The following is a 20,000-nucleotide window of genomic DNA, read 5'->3' as shown; positions in this document are numbered from 1 at the left end:
TTATGCCAAGTTGTCTTCGTGTCTTTGTTTTGTTGTACGTTTGTTTAATAAACTGTTTTGTTATCTGCGATTGCTTCTGCCTCAACCTTGGTTCGTGACAGAACGAAAGACCTACAATCAGAAGCAGAGAGCGCCCGGATGGACAACTGGGGCATCAGGATGCCATGCCTACAGGAGGGGGAGTCTGTGGTCGGGGCTAATACCATCTCCCGCCCTCCCTCCCCTATTATGGATCTCGTTCAGCCTGCCCGTTCGTCGGAGGACGTTGCTCCGTCTAGTGCCGGACTTAAGAATTCCCCTCTGTTCAACAATCTCGCGCTCAATGCCGCTGTTCTTTCCTGCCTTCCTGCTCGGCTGAGGTCGTCGCCCTGCCTTCCTGCTCGGCTGAGGTCGTCGCCCTGCCTTCCTGCTCGGCTGAGGTCGTCGCCCTGCCTTCCTGCTCGGCTGAGGTCGTCGCCCTGCCTTCCTGCTCGGCTGAGGTCGTCGTTCCTCTTCCTTGCTGCGTGCAGTATGTCACTCCCCCTTCCTGCTCCACGGAGGACATCGTTCCCCCCTCATGCTCCGCGGAGGACCTCGCTCCCCCCTCGGGCCTTGCGGAGAACCTTGCTCCCCTCTATGGCCTTGCGGAGAACATTGCTTCCCTCTCCTGTCCTGCGGAGGAAGTTGTCCCGCTGTTCTGCCACGTAGACGTCGCTCCGCTTTCATGCTCCGCCGAGGACGTCCCTCCGCTTTCATGCTCCGCCGAGGACGTCCCTCTGCCTCCCTGCTCTGTTGTGGAAGCCGCTCAGACTCCTGGTTTTGCTGGGGACATTTTGCCCAGGGGACCAGGACCACCAGATGGTGGGCGTGTAATTTTGGGCACTCCAGGAGTAGCGCCCTGGGGGGGGTTCTGTCATGTATCAGGAAACTCTGGACTCCAGTTCCCATCAGCCACTGCACTACATGTCACATGACCACCTGCACCTGATTCACGTTCTGTTAATGAGCACTCTTGTGTGTGTATATATAGTCATTGTCTGCACTATTTCTCTGTCTTTCATTGTGTATATATAGTCATTGTCTGCACTGTTTCTCTGTCTTTCATTGTCTTAGACTTCTTTGTTCTATGTCACAGTGTTTTGTTTCATGCCACGGTGTTATGCCAAGTTGTCTTCGTGTCTTTGTTTTGTTGAACGTTTGTTTAATAAACTGTTTTGTTATCTGCGATTGCTTCTGCCTCAACCTCGGTACATGACACTCAGTAAATGTGACTGGGTGGACATAAAATGGAATGGAGGACAAATTAACCATTCCATACAATAGGACTGGTACAGCTGTAGAGTGTTTGTCATGCAGGATGGATTTCCTCAATAAATTTTATGACATAAAGAAAAACAAAGAGTTTATCTTATAATGAACTCTGACACAGTTCTTATAAATTTGTGGAGCAGAATGTTGATTTAGTTCAATCTTATAAGAACCCTGGAGTGTACCTAGACAACAAACCAGAATGGAGCGGGTAAATTGAGGCTCCACAGAGGAAGGGTCAGAGCGAACTCTACGTTGTGTGGGGGCTCAGGCTCTTCAATGTTTGTTCAATGTAGATTATGCAAATGATGTATTGAATGTGAATCATGGATTTAGATGTATGTGTTTTGTTTGTTTGTATGTATGGCTGCTGTGGTGAAACAATCTCCCCTGGACAACAAAAAAAACATTAACTTATCTTGTCTTATGTAGATGGCAAAAGAAGTTGCTAGTTCTTTTCCAAATATCCCTTGTCATTTGACTATAAACTCATCCAAGGAGCACATGGAACATCTGTGACTGACAACAGCAGAGGAGCTTCTGAAAGCCTCAGGTAATTTATTACTTGTACAAAAACCCCTGTCATTTAGACTATGGTATAAAGTATAGATTTTTATCACAGAAAAACCACACATTTTATAACATCATACTAAGTAGTAGTATTAAGTAGTAAACATATGGTAATGCTATTTACAGTATATACCATTTGCCAACAGAGCTAACATATAACTGCATGTTTTCAGTATTCAAGAGAGGACATTATGTACTGCTCATTATGTACTGCCTCAAAACCCATGGCTGGTGGTGAAAAAACATTTTGGGTGGGTAATGTAGCAATGATTAACATTTTTATGGGCATACAATTTTGTTTACAAGTGTGTGTAAGAGAGTGAGTGAATGAAAGAGAGAGACTAAGAGAGAGAGAGAGAGAGAGAGAGAGAGAGAGAGAGAGAGAGAGAGAGAGAGAGAGAGAGAGAGAAACTAATTGATTACTGAGCAATTTGATAAGATTAATATTATCTTTTTTAAGATTGAATGTCATTGCTGCAAGAGGTGGTTTCATGTGGCATGAATTTCTATGTCAGAGAAGCAGTTCAAAAGGGCCTAAAAGCTTGACTGGAAGTGCTGCCAATGTAAATAATTTTGAATTCCTTTGGCTCCCATCCACAATGTACATAAAATAAATTAAAAGAAAACAAATAAAAATGTTTGAAATATTAAAACATTAGTGTATCATCAGTTCTTTTAATTATTTAATTAATCAGACATCTATTTTGTTAAGAAACCATTCAATACAGTATGGGTCATTTTGACCCCCTTTATACATTCATGTAGGTTTTTTTGGTTCATGCATTGTAGGATTAAATATCAAAAATCTAAAAGGTGTGTGTCATACCTGACACCTAGTTGAACATTTTACAGTTGGCTTTGTGACTGTACATCAATCCCTTCAAATGCTATTGACCTTTAAATAATGCTATATTTTGTGTATAGTGAAATTCATGTTCAAGTTCAAGTGGTTTTATTGTCATTTCAGCCATATACAGTTGGTACAGTACACAGTGAAACGAAACAACGTTCCTCTAGAACCTTGGTGCTACATAAAACAGCACACTAACCACATGAGACACAGAACTAATAAGATCCACAAACATTCTACATAAAGTGCACGTGCAGACGTGTGCTAACAACATAGAACAGTACAGTACTACTAAAACAGGACAATAGGTACAGTAAATGATAGTGTAACGCTGAACAGTACACAGTTTTAGTGTGTGTCAGATATAACAGTGCAAAGGAGATAGGTGCCAAGAAGTAACAATACAATGTAAAAATGGTATAAATGTAAACATAACATGCTATGACTGAATATTCTGCAAATTAGCTCATAGCAAACGTGGACATAGCAGTTATTGTGGTAGCAGCCAGGTAAAGTGAATATAGTGACAATAAATTAGATACTATATTTTTATAATACAGTAGCAGCAAAAAAAATGCAACAGTGTCAATGCAGGAATGTGCAAATATTTCAATGGGAGTTGGATGGTGTTCAGGTCAGAGTGTGTGTGTGTGTGTCTGTGTGTGTCTATTATGTATCAGTCCAGTCTCTGAGTATTGAGGAGTCTGATGGCTTGGGGGAAGAAGCTGTTATACAGTCTGGTTGTGAGGGCCCGAATGCTTCGGTACCTTTTTCCAGACGGCAGGAGGGTGAAGAGTGTGTGTGCGGGGTGTATGGGTTCCTCCACAATACTGGTGGCTTTGCGGATGCAGCGTGTGGTGTAAATGTTTGTGATGGGTCAGAGAGAGACCCCGATGATCTTCTCAGCTGTCTTCACTATCTGCTGCAGGGTCTTGCGATCCCATGAGGTGCAATTTCCAAACCAGACAGTGATGCAGCTACTCAGGATGCTCTCAATAGTTCCTCTGTAGAATGTGGTGAGGATGGGAGGTGGGAGCTGGGCTTTCTTCAGCCTTCGCAGAAAGTAGAGATGCTGCTGGGCGTTCTTGGTTATGGAGCTGGTGTTGAGGGACCAGGTGAGGTTCTCCGTCAGGTGAACACCAAGGAATTTGATGCACTTGACAATCTCCACGGAGGAGCCATCGATGTTCAGTGGAGAGTGATCGATCCGTGCTCTCCTGAAGTCAACAACCACCTCTTTTGTTTGTCCACATTCAGAGACCAGTCCATTAGCTGCTGCACATCCTCTCTATATGCTGACTCATCGTTCTTGCTGATGAGACCCACCACGGTCGTGTCATCGGCGAACTTGATGATGTGATTGGAGCCGTGCATTGCTGCATAGTCGTGAGTCAGCAGACTGAACAGCAGTGGACTGAGCACACAGCCTTGGGGGACACCAGTGCTAAGCGTGGTGGTGCTGGAGATGTTGTTCCCGATCCGGACTGATTGAGGTCTCCCAGTCAAGAAGTCCAGGATCCAGTTGCAGATGGAGATGTTCAGGCCCAGTAGGTTCAGCTTTCCAATCAAGTGCTGAGGAAAGATTGTGTTGAATGCTGAAATGAAGTCTGAACAGCATTCAAACGTAGGTGTCCTTTTTGCTCAGGTGGGTGACGGCCAGATGTAGGGTGGTGGTGATGGCATCATCTGTTGAGCGGTTGGTGGGATACGCGAACTGCAGCAGGTCCAGTGAGTGGGGCAGCAGGGTCTTGATGTGCCTCATGACGAGCCTCTCTAAGCACTTCATGATGATGGATGTGAGTGCAACGGGATGGTAGTCATTGAGGCAGGACACTGGAGACTTCTTCTGCACGGGGACGATGGTGGTAGCCTTGAAGCACATTGGAACGATGGCGCTGCTCAGGGAGATGTTGAAGATGTCAGTGAAAACATCTGCTAGCTGATCTGCACATCCTCTGAGCACTCTGCCAGGAATGTTGTCTGGTCTAGCAGCCTTCCGTGGGTTGACTCTGCATAGAGTTTTCCTCACGTCAGCTGTGGTTAGACACAGCACCTTTTCTTTGGTAGGAGGGGTGGTCTTCCTCGCTGCCACGTCATTCTGTGCCTCGAACCGAGCGTAGAAGTTGTTCAGCGCATCTGGAAGGAAGGCATCACTGTCACAGGCAGGTGATTTAGTCCTGTAGTTGCTGAGTGCCTGAATGCCCGGTCACATGCGCCGTGTGTCGTCGCTATCCGTGAAGTGACTGTGTGGATTTTCTGGGCGTGTGCGCGCTTTGCTTCTCTGATGGCCCGGGACAGTTTGGCCCTCACTGTTCTTAGGGCCACTTTGTCACATGCCCTGAAGATGGAGTCTCGGGTCCTCAGTAATGCTTGCACCTCCGCAGTCATCCATGGCTTCTTGTTGGAGCGTGTGGTGATGGTCTTGGAGACGGTGACATCATCAGTGAACTTGCTGATGTAGCTGGTCATGTAAAATTGACATATTATTGAATAGTTTAATTTATTAAATATCAAGTCTATAAGGTGTGCGTTATACCTGACACCTAGATGAACACTGTAAAGTTGGTTGTATGACTGTATGTCATTCCCTTCAAATGCTATTGAACTTTATATTATGGTATATTTTGTGTATGAGCCCATTCTGTAGTGAAATTCATATCAAATTTACATATGGTTTAATAACTTATTTTGTTAAATATCAAAAATCTAAAAGGTGTGTGTTATAGTGGACACCTAGATGAACACTTTACATTTGGGTTTGTGACTGTAAATCATTCCCTTCAAATGCTATTGAAGTTAGAAACATGTATAACAATGTCGTATGTAACTTTAATACATTAATTTCCGCATATCTGCGAATATCAAACATTCAACATCAAACTAACTTTATGCCAGTTTAGCAGATTGTCTGAGACAACTTAATTGGCACTAAGAGTACAGTTATAACCACCATTTCTTTTACGAGTGCGATATCTGCATTTTCTGTTTTTGTTTGATTAGAACACATCCTGGGTATTTTAATGTTACTTGGTGTGGATTTAATGTATTGGCTTCATATCGCATAAATTCCAAAATGCCAAATAAATAAATAAATAAAAATTTAAAAAAAAAAAAAAAAATCACCCTATATTGCCTAAGCAAAACTCCTGTAAAACAAGATGCTTCAATTCACAAGGAGACACAAAAGACTCCTCAATCGCCCTCCATGACACTGAAACAACAGGATCAAACCAAACTGACAAAAGGCGAAGAGTAAAGCGTATAATTAAAAGTTGGGGAAGGACAGACCTCCACGCAATCTCCTGTAATGTAAGCAGTTTAATTTGAAGATGAAAATCTAAGCTTACTTTGATTAAAATATTATTAAGGGTTTTTTTTTTTTTTTTTTTTTTTTTTTTTTGTATGTGACAATATAATGCAGGGACGGACAAACATATATCACTAGGTATATAAAAAAGAGCGAAACAGCAAGATGGATTTACAAAGGGATGTGAAGTCAGATTCAAAATTGAGGGGAAGTAAACATGATTTAGTCCAATTAATTCTGTAACTGGAGAGGACAAATAAATTCAACACCTGATGTAACTTGTATTTTTATATGAAAAAAATTGGATGGAGCTTTTATCTTTGAAATAGAGGGTTTTATTATCATTGTGATCATTATTTTGATTATTTAACAAATCAAAAATTATTGTATACATTTTATACCTGCTCACAAAAGGTTTTACGTTGAACTTTTATTTTGAAACGCTGCCTCGGAAGTAATTTCACTGGAACGGCTGGTTCACGTTGTTGAAGGTGAGGTGAATAACGCATGAGAAAGTATTTAGCCTACTTATGTTTGCTTGTAGTATGCGGTTTTAAACGCCGTTAACTAGCAGGCTACCTAGAAAGTTTAAGAAGTCTTGTACTTCATCTTAACTACGGTGTCGGCTGAATGTAATCTTGTAGCTGTAGAAAATTTATTTTCAGCTCTGCAGATCCCACACTGAGAAATTTCCATTCTATCACTGAAATAAATCTGGTGTTAGATTACTTATATTTTATTTACTATAGTGTACTGTTATTTTATAATTAGAGCTTTAACTGTAAAGCTAGAAATCCTGATTTGCAGTGTTGCTACCCAATAGATCTGATTAGTTTTCTCATTTCAAGCCTCTGCATACATTTTTCTAGCTCAGAAATTGCTGGTCAGCGTCACCCTTTTTCATTTAAAGGCCATCAACTTGGCAAAATGTATACATCACAGGGCGTGCTGTCAAAGGAAAATAATCCGCAACCATCACAAAATGTGTTATTGTCCTTTAACAGCAAGTGTTTCATTTCGCTTATACTACAGCAGTTTGCCAATGATACAATTTCTGTTCATTGAAGAATGACATTTATCATTCATGTTTTGTTATGAGTGTGTTGTTATAGTTCATGTTGTGGACTGTCTGTGAAAAGTTTCTAACTTTTGTTAGACTAGTTGTAAACTGGTCTAACAAAAAAAAAAATCCTCAACAGCCTCTTTTTCTCTCTCTGTCTCTCTTTTGAAGCTAATATAATAACAAAAGATGCAGCTTGTAACATAACTGAGAAATCGCAACATACTTTCTCAGTGCTCTGCCCTCTGTCTTAAAGACTTTCCCAACAGTTGACAAAATTGATAAAGTATGACAATAGATGGCTAATTGGCTGTGAATTTCTTTATTAATTAGTTGTAGTGTTAAGAAGCAACCTGTGGTGCACTACGTTGCTTCATTTAGACTAAGGGGCCGTTTATGTGACATTTTCAACTAAAATCAGAAAACTTTTAATGCTTTTTGGCTCTTCGTTCACACGACAACGGCGTTTTGGGGCCTGAAATCCACAAACTTTTGAAAGCAGGTTTCAAAGTACAAGTTTTTGAAAATGATGCCGTTACACGGAGACAAACAAGAATTTGTGAAAATGATGATGTCATGTGCACGCGTATTATGTGTTCAGTCTATAGGCATGCGCACGAGTACTTCAAAACAAAGTGTGAGACATTTAAAACTACAATGGTGCACTCCAGGACTATGTTTGTGCTGCTCAAGATTTTAAGTTTATTGATGTTTCTCCAGCACAGTGTAGATTTACTGCATCACTACTATGACCAGTGGAGATGCATTTGTTACATACCCCAAATTATTAACCTCTACGCTGACGAGTAGTTTTGGAGTATATCTGTATCCTTTTATTGCTAACAGAATATAGAAAACAGGCTGACTGCCAGTGTCTCACTATTTGATTTGTATTTGCTGATTTTGTTTCATTTTGGTACAGTGATGGTCAATTATTAGTACCTAAAGAGGCACTACTTGGATTTTTTTTCAGTACTTAAAAATGAACGAGAGTTAACAGAATTCTGACGTGGAGCACAAGATAAGCTAAAAGATGGGGTTGAAGACAGAAATATCCATTTCAGTGAAAAACCTTTATGCACATTTTCAATTCAATTAAATTTTATTTGTATAGCACTTTTTACAATAGACATTATCTCAAAGCAGCTTTACAGAAATATCAACACGGTATACAGATATTAAAGGTGCGAATTTATCCCAACTGAGCAAGCCACTGAGTGGCGACGGTGGCAAGGAAGAACTCCCTAAGATGTTTTAAGAGGAATAAACCTTGAGAGATTCAGAAGGGAATTCAGAAGGGAACCCATCCTCATCTGGGTAACAACAGATAATGTGAAAAAGTTCATTATTGACTTATATGAATTCTGTATGGCCATAGAAGCAGCCGTAGTCCCAGCAGTCTGGAATTGGAGTAGACTAGAGCTCCATCCAGAGGCAGGACATCCAAAACGGATCAGTCAGGTCCGGAGATCAGAAAGGATCAGGATCTCTTGTATCTCCATAAAATCGTATGTGGCTCGGCAGAAGGAGAGAGGAGAGAAAAGATTATTAGGATGGGGAATTAGCATAATAGAGAGACTAGTCAGGGTAGGCATGAGTAAACAAATACGTTTTAAGCCTAGACTTAAACACTGAGACTGTACATTTCATGTACATTTACATTATATTACATTAGGGCTGTCTCAGCATTTATTAACCAAGAAAAATAAGCCAAATCTATGCTTCAAAAGCATGAGTTTTCACAATTCCTTATGACAATGAATAATTTTATAATTATTTTTATAATAATTTTTATAATTAAGTCTAACTATCGAGATTCTGGAGACAGAACTATTTTTTGTACTCCACGTAGATCATAAACCATTGAAATCGTTTGAGAAATGTAAACGTCATTGTGCGTTTTATCCAGAAAAACCACAGCTCCCCAGTTTACTTCTATTTGTATATAGAGCAGTCTTGCCCGGATCAATATGGTGGACATGTTGATGTATCGCAGCAATGGGCCAGTGTGGCTTCTTTGTACCAATCTGTGGAAGATGCTTATGTGCCCAGGCGCATAGTGTTTCTTTACAAAGTAACATCAACAACTACTGGCCTGGCATGCATAATACAGTGTTTTTAGTCGTTTTTCGCGGATCCATGTGAGTGGGGATTGTTTTGACAATGTTGCCGTCTGTTTGCAAAACTTTTCCATGCATCGTTGTCGTGTAAACGTACCAAAAGTTTGCTTTGGAAATTCATGCGTATGAGTTTGGAGGTGGTAATTAGGACGTAGTGTGTGTTCAGGTGAATTTGGTTGGGAAAAATGAATGGTGTGAGAACACATTTTATGTATTAATTAATTCATTTGTTATTTAGTTAGTTAAGTATTTATTAATTCATTCATTCATAATGCATAATTATCATATTTATATTGGGGGCCACCATGATTTTTTGTTATTAACTGCCCCTAACTCGGAAACTCAGACACACAAAAATGAGCTCCTGAGCGGTAATTATGACATTGTGGTGCTGTTCATGTGCCTTGTAATTATGATGTTTCAGACTGTAGCCTAAAAACTTTTTTGATGGAAATGTAGTGCACAGAGAAAACTTCAGCAGTATTATGGGATTGCTGTACTATGAGTTTGTTTTCATTTGAGTGATATTTCAATTTCAAACGGCTAGTGAATAAAACATGGCAGGACTTACTGTTATAGGAAAAAAAATAACTCTGGCGTGACACATCATACCACCCCATCGTTGATTATTTTCCTATAATAGGATGCCCCATCGTGTTTTATCCTTACATAACTGAGTGACACTATTGTCACCTATAAGTAGTGCACCAAGTCTACCAATAAATCAAATTAAATGCTACATTTTTGGGGGTTTCTTGTACACAAGAACAACTCTTTTATGGAAAAAAGCATTTTGCAAGAGACAAAAATAATGCAGTATTTATAAATAAGCAGGTAGTATCTTATAGAAACTACATGAAATCAGGGATTAGTATATGTACTACAAATGTTGGACAAAAAGTCATAGAAGACAGCTGACAGTAATGTAATGTTTTTATTTTGTCATGCTTCTTATAATAGATCACTATGGCCTTCTCATCAATGGCACTTCCAAAGATGATATCGACAATACACTACAGGTCTTTCAGGTAAATTATAAAATGATTTTTTATGGCTGTCATGAATCTGTAATCCAGAAAGCTGTTTGGGTCATAGAGCCTGACACCACATATGCAGATATTTTTTAAAACAGTTTTTTCCCCTCATTTTGGCATCCTATCCACACGAAAACTGTGTTTTTGTTCAGTAAAAATCCAAGGTGGAGAAATTGTTTCCACATGGATGGGGAAAAAGTATGTTTTTGAAAACACTGTCACAGCACCAACCTGTACATGCCTGTTATGGGATTGGGCATGAGGCAAATGACTGCTCAGGCGCTACAAATGCTACTGCAAAATGAGATTTTTAATAAAACCTAAGTATAACATTATGCATAGTTCCACCTGATCATCAGGTCAGACATATGAATCCTCGTGTTTGTTATTTCACATTTTTCGAACTTTTGGCCACCTGGTACTCTGACCAGGATAAAGCCGTTACTGAAGAGAAATAAATGAACGAGATTTTTCTAACACTCAATACACAAGCTCTTAACATCAAATCACTCTATAGTAATGTGCACTGAAGTACAAATTCTTATTAATTCCTCAATACTACACATAACAATGAAGACAATGCAGACATATCTACTGTACAGATACTATTGCCATCTAAGCATTGGCTTGCATGCTCATGTCAGTAGTTGCAAATCGTATTTTCAAAAACGCTGCTCATGTGGATTTTTGTGGTTTTCAAAAAAATCTGTAATACATATGGATGGTGCCTTAGTGTGTTCTTACTTTCTTTGATGTTTGTGGTGTGAATCAGAAAGTTTTCCAATACCATCATACCATCTCTTCAGTGTTTCAACAGTTGTGGCAGCTATTCAGAAGATGACAAGAGTACGGGTGGTCGACAACAGCAGTCTTGGAAACACCCCCTATCACCGTTCTCCTAGAGTCATTCATGTATACACCAAGAATGGCGTGGGCAAAGTGGGTGACACTGTCCTATTGGCCATTAAAGGACAGAAAAAGAAAGCACTGATTGTGGGTCACAAGATGCCTGGACCAAAAATGTCACCTAGATTTGATTCAAACAATGTTGTTTTGATCGAAGAAAATGGGAACCCAACAGGAACAAGGATTAAAGCTCCCATACCTACACATTTACGCAAACTGGAAGGTGATTACTCCAAATTATTAGCAATTGCACAACGCTTTGTGTAGGTAGTGTTACGGAGATGTAATTTACCATTCGGCTGAGAGGACTTGTGCTATTATTACTGATTGGTACAGTGTTTCTAATAAACAAAAGAAAGAAAAATATATTAATAGTTCCAAAAATTATTGAAGTGCATACTTTTTGTTTTATACATTCTCTTTGACACCAGAATCCATGGTGTCCTATATAATTTTTTACATTTTGAATGCAATCCGTTCTGATTTGAATTTTTGCAATTTCATTAGAATGTGATTTTAACTTTTCTCCCATTTTTTTTGATCATTTGATGATTCAGTTTGTGTAATTTCAATTATATGCTAGAGGTAGAGCGAAATCATGTTTTTTTTTCCAACTTTATGAAGGATTCTTGATTACGATTTTACTTTTTTGTTCTTAAATAATGCAATTATAAATAAATTGCAAAAATTTTCAAAGTTTTTTTATTTATTAGAATGGACTTGTAGATGTGCATAAATAGTAACAGTACCATCTAAAGCAAATGGTGCAAACAATAGATCTTTTAAATGAAGAATATGAAAAAAATTGTTTGCACTATGTGCTATAGGTGACGCTGTTGCTATTGTTGCACAGTTTAGTGAACCCTTCTTTCCCGACAGAGTAAATGGGGACCATGTATTTCGTGACATGAAATGCCACTGCAACTGAGAAGTCAACTTTGGGTATTCTCAAATCTGAGTTCCTTCCCTTTTATGGAGTAACATCAAATTAGCATGGTGTAGGGGAATTAGCCCGGGGGAGGGCGGAGCACAGACCCACAAGAGACAGGTTGCAGTTAAAATGGGTGCTTTATTTGTCCGTGTGTGAATTGTCTGTCGTGAGGAGGTGAGGGCGTGTGAGTGCGAGGGGTTTCGTGGGGGTGTGGCTGGCGTTGTGACCTTCTCGAGGGCGTGTCGGGGTTCCCGAGACGTGCGCGTGGGTCTCCCGTGCCGTCATCCACCGTTGAACGCGATCTCACCACCCGGCGGTCTCGTCCGCGCTCGCACCTTCGGGGAGAGAGAGAGAAAGGAATTAGAGATTTGGGAGAGGATACCGTCGTCCTCAATGTTGGCGTGCCTATATGCCGCTGAAGAGCACGCACGGAGTCTGTGTCTTCGCCGTTCTACCCGCGCGGCCGGAAGCGCGTCCTTTTATCCTCCTCCGCCGTCGCCTGAGTGGTGGAATTTCCCCGACGGACTCCCCAATCGCCGGCCGGTGTAGCGTCAACGGTCCCGCCCCACCGTGACGGTCCTTCCGGCTGACGGTGTGTTTGGCACGAGGCTGTCCGCTTAGTGCCGGTGCGGCAGTTGGGGAAGGAGCGACTTTCTTATTATGTGCGCCGGCTCTCGGTCCGTCGCGACAATGGTTGTGCAAAGCATCAAAAATAAACAAAGTACAACTTCTTATCTTTAGTATTAGCTTTAGATTCAACCAAAATAGATAGCTAACTAAGATATAACATAAATGATAACAGAGATGTATCATTTTTACTGCAACATTCAGAGGAAGTTGAGGATGTTACATGATAACAAAGGGAGAGCATTTGAAAATTGTTTTGAGGGTGTTATTGAGGCTGAGATGACAGAACTTTTTTATTTTTATTTTTATAAAACATTCCTGTAATATGAGGTGTTAACAAAGGTAGAATATATTACCTGCTACATTCTGAGGATGTTTTGGGGATGTTGTTTAGGCAATAGATTATACAATGTCCTTTTATAAAACATTTGTACAATGTTCCATAATAACAAAGGAAGAACATTAACAAAGCAACATTCATAAAATATTTTGAGGATATTATTGAGGCCTGAGATGACAATGTTGTTGTTGTTGTTGTTGTTTTTTTTTTTTTAAAAATAAAACATTGTTGTAATGTGATGCGTTAACAAATCTAGAACATGTTGCCTGCAAAATTTTGATGATGTTTTGAGGATTCTGTTTAGGTAACAGATTATACAATGTTATTTTTTAAGACATTGGCACAATGTTTCAAAATAACCAAGGAAAAGCATTCTCACAGCAACAAAATAAACTATTGGCTAACGAGACATGCCCTTCGTCCCAATTTACATCATTCATATGCGAATGTGTTTAGAAAGAAAAATGAATGCAACATGTTTTAGATGTAAAATATTACATGTTATTACAACTTAGTTCTCTTGTTCAAAGTAGTTATAGTGTTCAGAAACATTTTTGATCGTTCATGTTCCATATCTGTCCATTATATAGCTTTATAAAAGTTTTTTTTAATCACAAATTATGAAAAGTAATTAAAAAAGTAAAAAAACACAAAAGCAAAAGAAATCTATCTATCAAAAATAGATGATAGATCAGGTATATATATATATATATATATATATATATATATATATATATATATATATATATATATATATATATATATGCACACAGTATCTCACAAAAGTGAGTACACCCCTCACATTTTTGTAAATATTTGATTACATCTTTTCATGTGACAACACTGAAGAAACGACACTTTGCTACAATGTAAAGTAGTGAGTGTACAGCTTGTGTAACATTGTAAATTTGCTGTCCCCTCAAAATAACTCAATACACAGCCATTAATGTCTAAACCACTGGCAACAAAGGTGAGTACAACCCTAAGTGAAAATGTCCAAATTGGGCCCAAAGTGTCAATATTTTGTGTGGCCATCATTATTTTCCAGCACTGCCTTAACCCTCTTGGGCATGGAGTTCACCAGAGCTTCACAGGTTGCCACTGGAGTCCTCTTTCACTCCTCCATGATGACAGCACGGAGCTGGTGGATGTTAGAGACCTTGTGCTCCTCCACCTTCCGTTTGAGGATGCCCCACAGATGCTCAGTAGGGTTTAGTTCTGGAGACATGCTTGGCCAGTCCATCACCTTCACCCTCAGCTTCTTTAGCAAGGCAGTGGTCGTCTTGGAGGTGTGTTTGGGGTTGTTCTCATGCTGGAATACTGCATACTGATCATGCTCTGCTCCAGTATGTCACAGTACATGTTGGCATTCATGGTTCCCTCAATGAACTATAGCTCCCCAATGCCGGCAGCACTCGTGCAGCCCCAGACCATGACACTCTCACCACCATGCTTGACTGTAGGCAAGACACACTTGTCTTTGTACTCCTCACCTGATTGCCGCCACACACACTTGACAGCATCTGAACCAAATAAGTTTATCTTGGTCTCATCAGACCACAGGACATGGTTCCAGTAATCCATGTCCTTAGTCTGCTTGTCTTCAGAAAACTGTTTGCGGGCTTTCTTGTGCATCATCTTTAGAAGAGGCTTCTTTCTGGGACGACAGCCATGCAGACCAGTTTGATGCAGTGTGCGGCGTATGGTCTGAGCACTGACAGGCTGACCCCCCACCCCTTCAACCCCTGCAGCAATGCTGGCAGCACTCATACATCTATTCCCCAAAGACAACCTCTGGATATGACGCTGAGCACATGCACTCAACTTCTTTGCTCGACCATGGCGAGGCCTGTTCTGAGTGGAACCTGTCCTGTTAAACCGCTGTATGGTCTTGGCCACCATGCTGCAGCTCAGCGTCAGGGTCTTGGCAAACTTCTTATAGCCTAGGCCATTTTTATGTAGAGCAACAATTCTTTTTTTCAGATCCTCAGAGAGTTCTTTGCCATGAGGTGCCATGTTGAACTTCCAGTGACCAGTAGGAGGGAGTGTGAGAGCGATGACACCAAATTTAACACACCTGCTCCCCATCACACCTGGGACCTTGTAACACTTAGGGGTGTTGTTTTCACTTAGGGGTGTACTCACTTTTGTTGCCAGCGGTTTAGACATTAATGGCTGTGTGTTGAGGGGACAGCAAATTTACAGTTACACAAGCTGTACACTCACTACTTTACATTGTAGCAAAGTGTCATTTCTTCAGTGTTGTCACATGAAAAGATATAATCAAATATTTACAAAAATGGGAGGGGTGTACTCACTTTTGTGAGATACTGTATATGTGTGTGTGTGTGTGTGTGTGTGTGTGTGTGTGTGTAGATTAGATAATCATGGTACCTGGTCACCTCCAATATGGAGGGGGGGGGGGCGGGGGGGGGGGGGGGGGTTCATGATAGGGAAGGCTTGGGGGGACTTTATTTGCAAAAGGTTGAGAACCTCTGAGTTAACACATTCACAGTACATTATTCACATACATATTAGAAAAAATGTATTGACGTCTTCTTACCGATAGGTGGCACTTTCGAGCTAACTAAGCACGCCTTAAAGTTGTTATTCTTTCTGAAATCCGCCTTTTATTTCTCCTCAGGAAAAAGAAGTTTCACCAAAACCAAAACTAGCCAGACAGAGATTTTACAGCAGGTTTACTGCAGGAGTCAGCTTGAGGACACTGACAGGAAACCCCTCGAAAATTAAACCCTGCGAAAAGAGTTATTTTCTACCCCCCCCCCCCCCCCCTTTTTAAATAAATAAATAAATAAATAAATAAATAAACAACTAAAATTAATGTGAAAGACAATAGTGTTTTTATTTTTTAAATAATAGATATTTATTAAATATAATAAATAAGCCTAATGCTAAATAAAATTATCTATAGACTAATACAATAAACGTGACAAATGAACAGTGAGAACATGAACTTTACTGTTGTACAATAACAATAATATCCGCTACACAGTGCTTTAGGACTCATTATCAGCGTCCGGATTCACACTCTCATTTTCCTTCACTTCTTCCCCATATTGTGGAATCAAATGTCACTCTCTATACAGGGAATAGTGAGCGAGTGAGCGGTTTCAGACGCAGCATGTAGTTATTTTTTGTAAGGGTTCCTAATAAAGTGCTCCATAAGTGTATCCGTGTCCCCGGTGGCTGAACCAGCGGTAAACTAGTCAATCGCTTGCTTTTATTAATTTTAACCTTTTAGCACCACATTTTATGGTTGGTGTATCGGTTATGCATTAAAATATTTCCTTTTTTAGCTTTCCTCTCATAGTAAAAGTACGTTGTTTCATGATTTCTAGAGATTAAAATAATACTCACTGCGGAACGTTTGTTTATATAGGTTTTAGAGAGCACAAATTACAGTCACACAAAGTCATTGTGGGAAATCGTGTTTTAAAAGTGGGAGTTCCTCGATTTTGAGGGGTTGATTTAAAACTACATTTCCCTACTCTTCGTTAATCGGATTGGATTCACGTTCAGACGAGTACGGTACGAAATGTACGAGCGGGGAAAGTTTGTTAGATTCGTGACACGTCTAATGGACTCGTTGTGTCGCACAAAAAGCCGGAGTTTGCGAGAAGTGGACGTGGCGTTCAGCTGAAGACAGGAGACACAATGAGGGTCTACAGGCTGTGTCTGCAGTCGTGTTGCGTGAGCGCTGTGTTTTCTGGACGCTTCTCCGGCTCGTGCTCACATACGGCGATGTTCTCGTGCTTCCCTGGTTTGCGCGCGCGCAAGAAGAGCAGTCAGTACAGCGATGTGGACTCGGAGCACTACTCATCACTGGTGAAAGCGGTCGTGTCTACGAGAGTCAGCTGTCAGACTCCAGAACGTATTGAAAACGAAGACCAGTGGCTCTACGGATCTGTCGTCAAATCAAAGTCCAAGCTGTGCAGAGCGCTTAAAAACCCGTGGCCTCTGTTAAACGACGCAAAACGTGTTCATGACGCAGAGACCGCAGAGGGAAGCATGACTCGCATAAGTTTGAAAAGAGGTTCAGATCACGCCTCTACACCAAGTGTAACAAAAATACTTCAAAAGACAATGTCAGCCCAGCAAGTTTTTTATTTGGAGAGATGGAAGAAAAGGAAGATCGCTGAGCTTGGCGTGGAAGGCTTCAAAGAATACAGCAAGAGTAGGCCCTGGTTTTCCCACGTGGTGCCCATGCACCTATTTTTATTGTAAAATTTTATTTTGTGCCCAAGAAATCCTAAGTGAAACCAGAAATTATTAAAACACCTGGAGGTTAGGAACTCTCAATGTGATTGTTGCTCCCTCCTACATTTCTGGCATTTGATCCAGAGTGACTTACATATATCTCATTTGTATAGCTGAGCATTACTCAAGGGCCTAACAGTTGCAGCTTGGTGGTGTTGGGCTTTGAACTCATGACCTTCTGATTAGAAGTCCAGTGTCTTAACCACTGAGCTGCCACTGCCACCTTGTTAGCATAATTGCCTGACATTAACTAATGAAATCAGTTATTCCCTTTTTTATGGTCCCTGCTTCCAATTTGCAAAACGCTTGGCTGGAAACCTGTGTGCATTTTGTCGAACCTTCCCGAAAGAAAGTGATTCACCTGTCATCTTGTGTTTTGGTTTTTAGATCTTTTCACACAGGGGAAACTGTTGCATGTAGCTGTCGAAAGGATTTTAACTGGAGAAAAACCCCTAAATGAAGATGGAGTGTGTCTGGAAAACGTGTCTGGGTATTTACAAAGTATCAGTCACGTGTTGGAGGATGTTACAGGAGTGAAAACCATCGAGAGTGTTGTGGAGCATCAGCCTCTGCAGTACTTGGGCATTGTTGATTGTGTTGCCATGTACAAGTGAGAAGAGTCCAGCATTTTTAACACTATAACAAATGTCACTGGTTAAGAGGTGCGCTGTTGATCAAAGGACTGGATTAACTGGGGCTACTTTGACCAATGGTTGTTTTTTTAAAACTCATGTTTATGGCCAAGCAAAAATGTTTTATAGAACACAAATTTCCATAATTCTACTATGGAAAAACAAGAAATCGGTATGGTAGTAAAATTAATAATACTGGATTTTTTGTATTATGTAACCAAGTATGTATATCACATAAATACAGCAGCACTTTTGCTGATGTTTTGGCTTTTTCCTTAAACAACTATTTGTCTTTTTTAATATACAGGAATTCACTGTGTGTCATAGAGTGGAAGACATCGGAGAGGCCAAAACCTTTCCTTGACAACACATATGACTACCCCCTGCAGGTGGCTGCCTACATTGGAGCCTTAAACAGTGACAAAAACTACAACTACCAGGTATATCAATTCAAATTTGCATGAGCTACCTGTCCCCCCCACGATTTACAGGAGCGAATACAGTTAGTTATCTGCCATATGTTTATCTCTGTCTGTAGGTGGACTGTGGATTGATTGTGGTTGCCTACAAAGATGGCTCACCAGCCCATTCTCACTTCCTGAAAGCAGACCAAGTGGTGCAATATTGGGATAAATGGCTCTTCCGACTGGAGGAATATATGGAGAATGATGTGTCACCCAGTCCTTGCTGATGGAGCAAAAAAATCCAAATGTGTCTCTAATTGTCCAACTGTGCATTCTGTTGGTTCTGTTAGTCTTTCTCCTCTCTGTTCCAAGAAAGGGTCTAGGAGATCCATGGAAAGCTGTGCTTTATATGATTAACATCTGTCTGGAATTGTGTAATCTATAGTGGTACTTTCTAAAAGAAGCATGCACTTTCTGTAATGTAGGTATCATAAACTTGTCAGAAATATTTGAGTGCAGAGGACTACACCAATCTAATTTTCACTCAAAAATGAGTGAAAATCTCTTCTTGGCCTTGTTTTTTGGCACTTTCTTCTTTACAAAGGAAATGTTTGGATGACCAGCTTCTGCTCAAATTGATTTTACCTTAGTGCAGTTGAATGTCTGGTTTTGAATTCCCCCTCCGTGAGATTGAACCTTTTTGGTCTGCACTTACATTGCGCTTTTCCAAAGTGCTTTACACTGTGTCTCGTTCACCCATTCACAGACACTCACAATTTTTGAATGTTATGTATAGTGCATTGCTTTTTAGTCAACTTGGACCTCCACTGGACTTAAGTTTTTTTTATTTTTTTTTCTCTCTCTGCATCTAAATTTTGCTGCTGTTGTTGCAATTAAACCTTGAGGGGTTTTTCCCCCATTAGTGGAGGATACAGGACATCCTTTCTGATATACATTAAAGTATTACTTGGATATGTAGGAGCATTTGAGATTGTGTTTTTATTTAATGTTCACTGAAACTTAAGGCTTATTTTATGCAGCAGTAATTATCTTGGATTTATTGCCGTCATGTGGTTTCAACATAAATTCTTATCACCACATTCCCTAGTAATCATTTATTATGTATCATGTACTCTGAGTATGGCATGCTGTATTTTTTGTTGCATTGCAAATTATTTAAAAAAAAGAAAAAAAAAAGATGTAGATTACTTTTCCACCTCAAAATTTGGACCTTTCATGTTATTTGATCTATTGCTCCCCTCACATTTAGCTACCAAAATGGTCAAAAATGGTACTTTGTGCCAAAAGCATTTGCTTGGAAATAGTGATTGAAAGTGATTAAAATTCTGCTTGTTTGCTTTGCTCTCTGCTCAGATATAGATAGATATAACAGTATAGATATGTGTTGTGGAAAAAATCTTTGCAGCCCAAGTCAAAAAACTTCAGAGACAGGGTTTGTAGATGCCCAAAAGTAATCAAACTTTATTGAAACTATAAAGTGAGACAGTCTGCAGAAAGTCTAAATTCATTGGCTTTTATACACTTCTGAGACAGTGAGCTCAACTTAGGCAGGGTTTTACCTTTTCTCATTAAAAACAAGCTAATCTCCTTTGCCACAATTCATTATTCCTGTCTATATGATAGACTTGTGGCA

The 20,000-nt window shown here is 40.1% G+C and overlaps 2 protein-coding genes and 1 long non-coding RNA gene across 6 annotated transcripts; 2 read left to right on the top strand and 1 right to left on the bottom strand.

The window, feature by feature from the left end:
- The first annotated feature begins 5,914 nt into the window (after positions 1-5,914).
- On the top strand, positions 5,915-11,500 carry mrpl14 (mitochondrial ribosomal protein L14). Of its 4 annotated transcripts, none has more exons than XM_053679533.1 (3): positions 5,915-6,016; positions 10,155-10,222; positions 11,035-11,500. In XM_053679533.1, the coding sequence occupies exons 2-3, from the start codon at positions 10,161-10,163 to the stop codon at positions 11,399-11,401; spliced, it is 429 nt and encodes a 142-aa protein (XP_053535508.1). In that variant the 5' UTR covers positions 5,915-6,016; positions 10,155-10,160; the 3' UTR covers positions 11,402-11,500. The 4 variants fall into 4 exon arrangements, with proteins under 4 accessions (XP_053535508.1, XP_053535506.1, XP_053535509.1 ...); XM_053679531.1 differs by lacking the exon at positions 5,915-6,016 and adding an exon at positions 6,428-6,505; XM_053679534.1 differs by lacking the exon at positions 5,915-6,016 and adding an exon at positions 6,489-6,505 and having other exon boundaries at positions 11,046-11,500.
- Positions 11,501-12,183: 683 nt separating this feature from the next.
- LOC128632712 (uncharacterized) lies at positions 12,184-12,619 on the bottom strand. The gene is made up of 2 exons (XR_008396264.1): positions 12,496-12,619; positions 12,184-12,400 (listed from the first exon to the last, which is right to left on the bottom strand). It is a non-coding gene; the product is annotated as an uncharacterized LOC128632712 (long non-coding RNA).
- A 3,843-nt stretch (positions 12,620-16,462) lies between these two features.
- Positions 16,463-19,324, top strand: mgme1 (mitochondrial genome maintenance exonuclease 1). The gene is made up of 4 exons (XM_017462031.3): positions 16,463-17,227; positions 17,698-17,920; positions 18,250-18,382; positions 18,481-19,324. The coding sequence occupies exons 1-4, from the start codon at positions 16,708-16,710 to the stop codon at positions 18,631-18,633; spliced, it is 1,029 nt and encodes a 342-aa protein (XP_017317520.2). The 5' UTR covers positions 16,463-16,707; the 3' UTR covers positions 18,634-19,324.
- The last annotated feature ends 676 nt before the right edge of the window (positions 19,325-20,000 follow it).

Source organism: Ictalurus punctatus, chromosome 3, assembly GCF_001660625.3.
Source record: "Ictalurus punctatus breed USDA103 chromosome 3, Coco_2.0, whole genome shotgun sequence".
In the NCBI taxonomy this organism is placed as follows: Eukaryota; Metazoa; Chordata; class Actinopteri; order Siluriformes; family Ictaluridae; genus Ictalurus; species Ictalurus punctatus.
Note: the sequence above shows the minus strand (reverse complement) of the source record. Positions and strands in the feature narration are given on the sequence as shown.

Bases quoted from the DNA above. Each gene is read 5' to 3' on its own strand.
- mrpl14 (XM_053679533.1), top strand. From the start codon at position 10,161: ATGGCCTTCTCATCAATGGCACTTCCAAAGATGATATCGACAATACAC. The intron at 10,223-11,034 runs GTAAATTATAAA...CCATCTCTTCAG, and splicing joins ATACACTACAGGTCTTTCAG to TGTTTCAACAGTTGTGGCAG.
- mgme1 (XM_017462031.3), top strand. From the start codon at position 16,708: ATGAGGGTCTACAGGCTGTGTCTGCAGTCGTGTTGCGTGAGCGCTGTG. The intron at 17,921-18,249 runs GTGAGAAGAGTC...TTTAATATACAG, and splicing joins GATTGTGTTGCCATGTACAA to GAATTCACTGTGTGTCATAG. The intron at 18,383-18,480 runs GTATATCAATTC...CTCTGTCTGTAG, and splicing joins ACAAAAACTACAACTACCAG to GTGGACTGTGGATTGATTGT.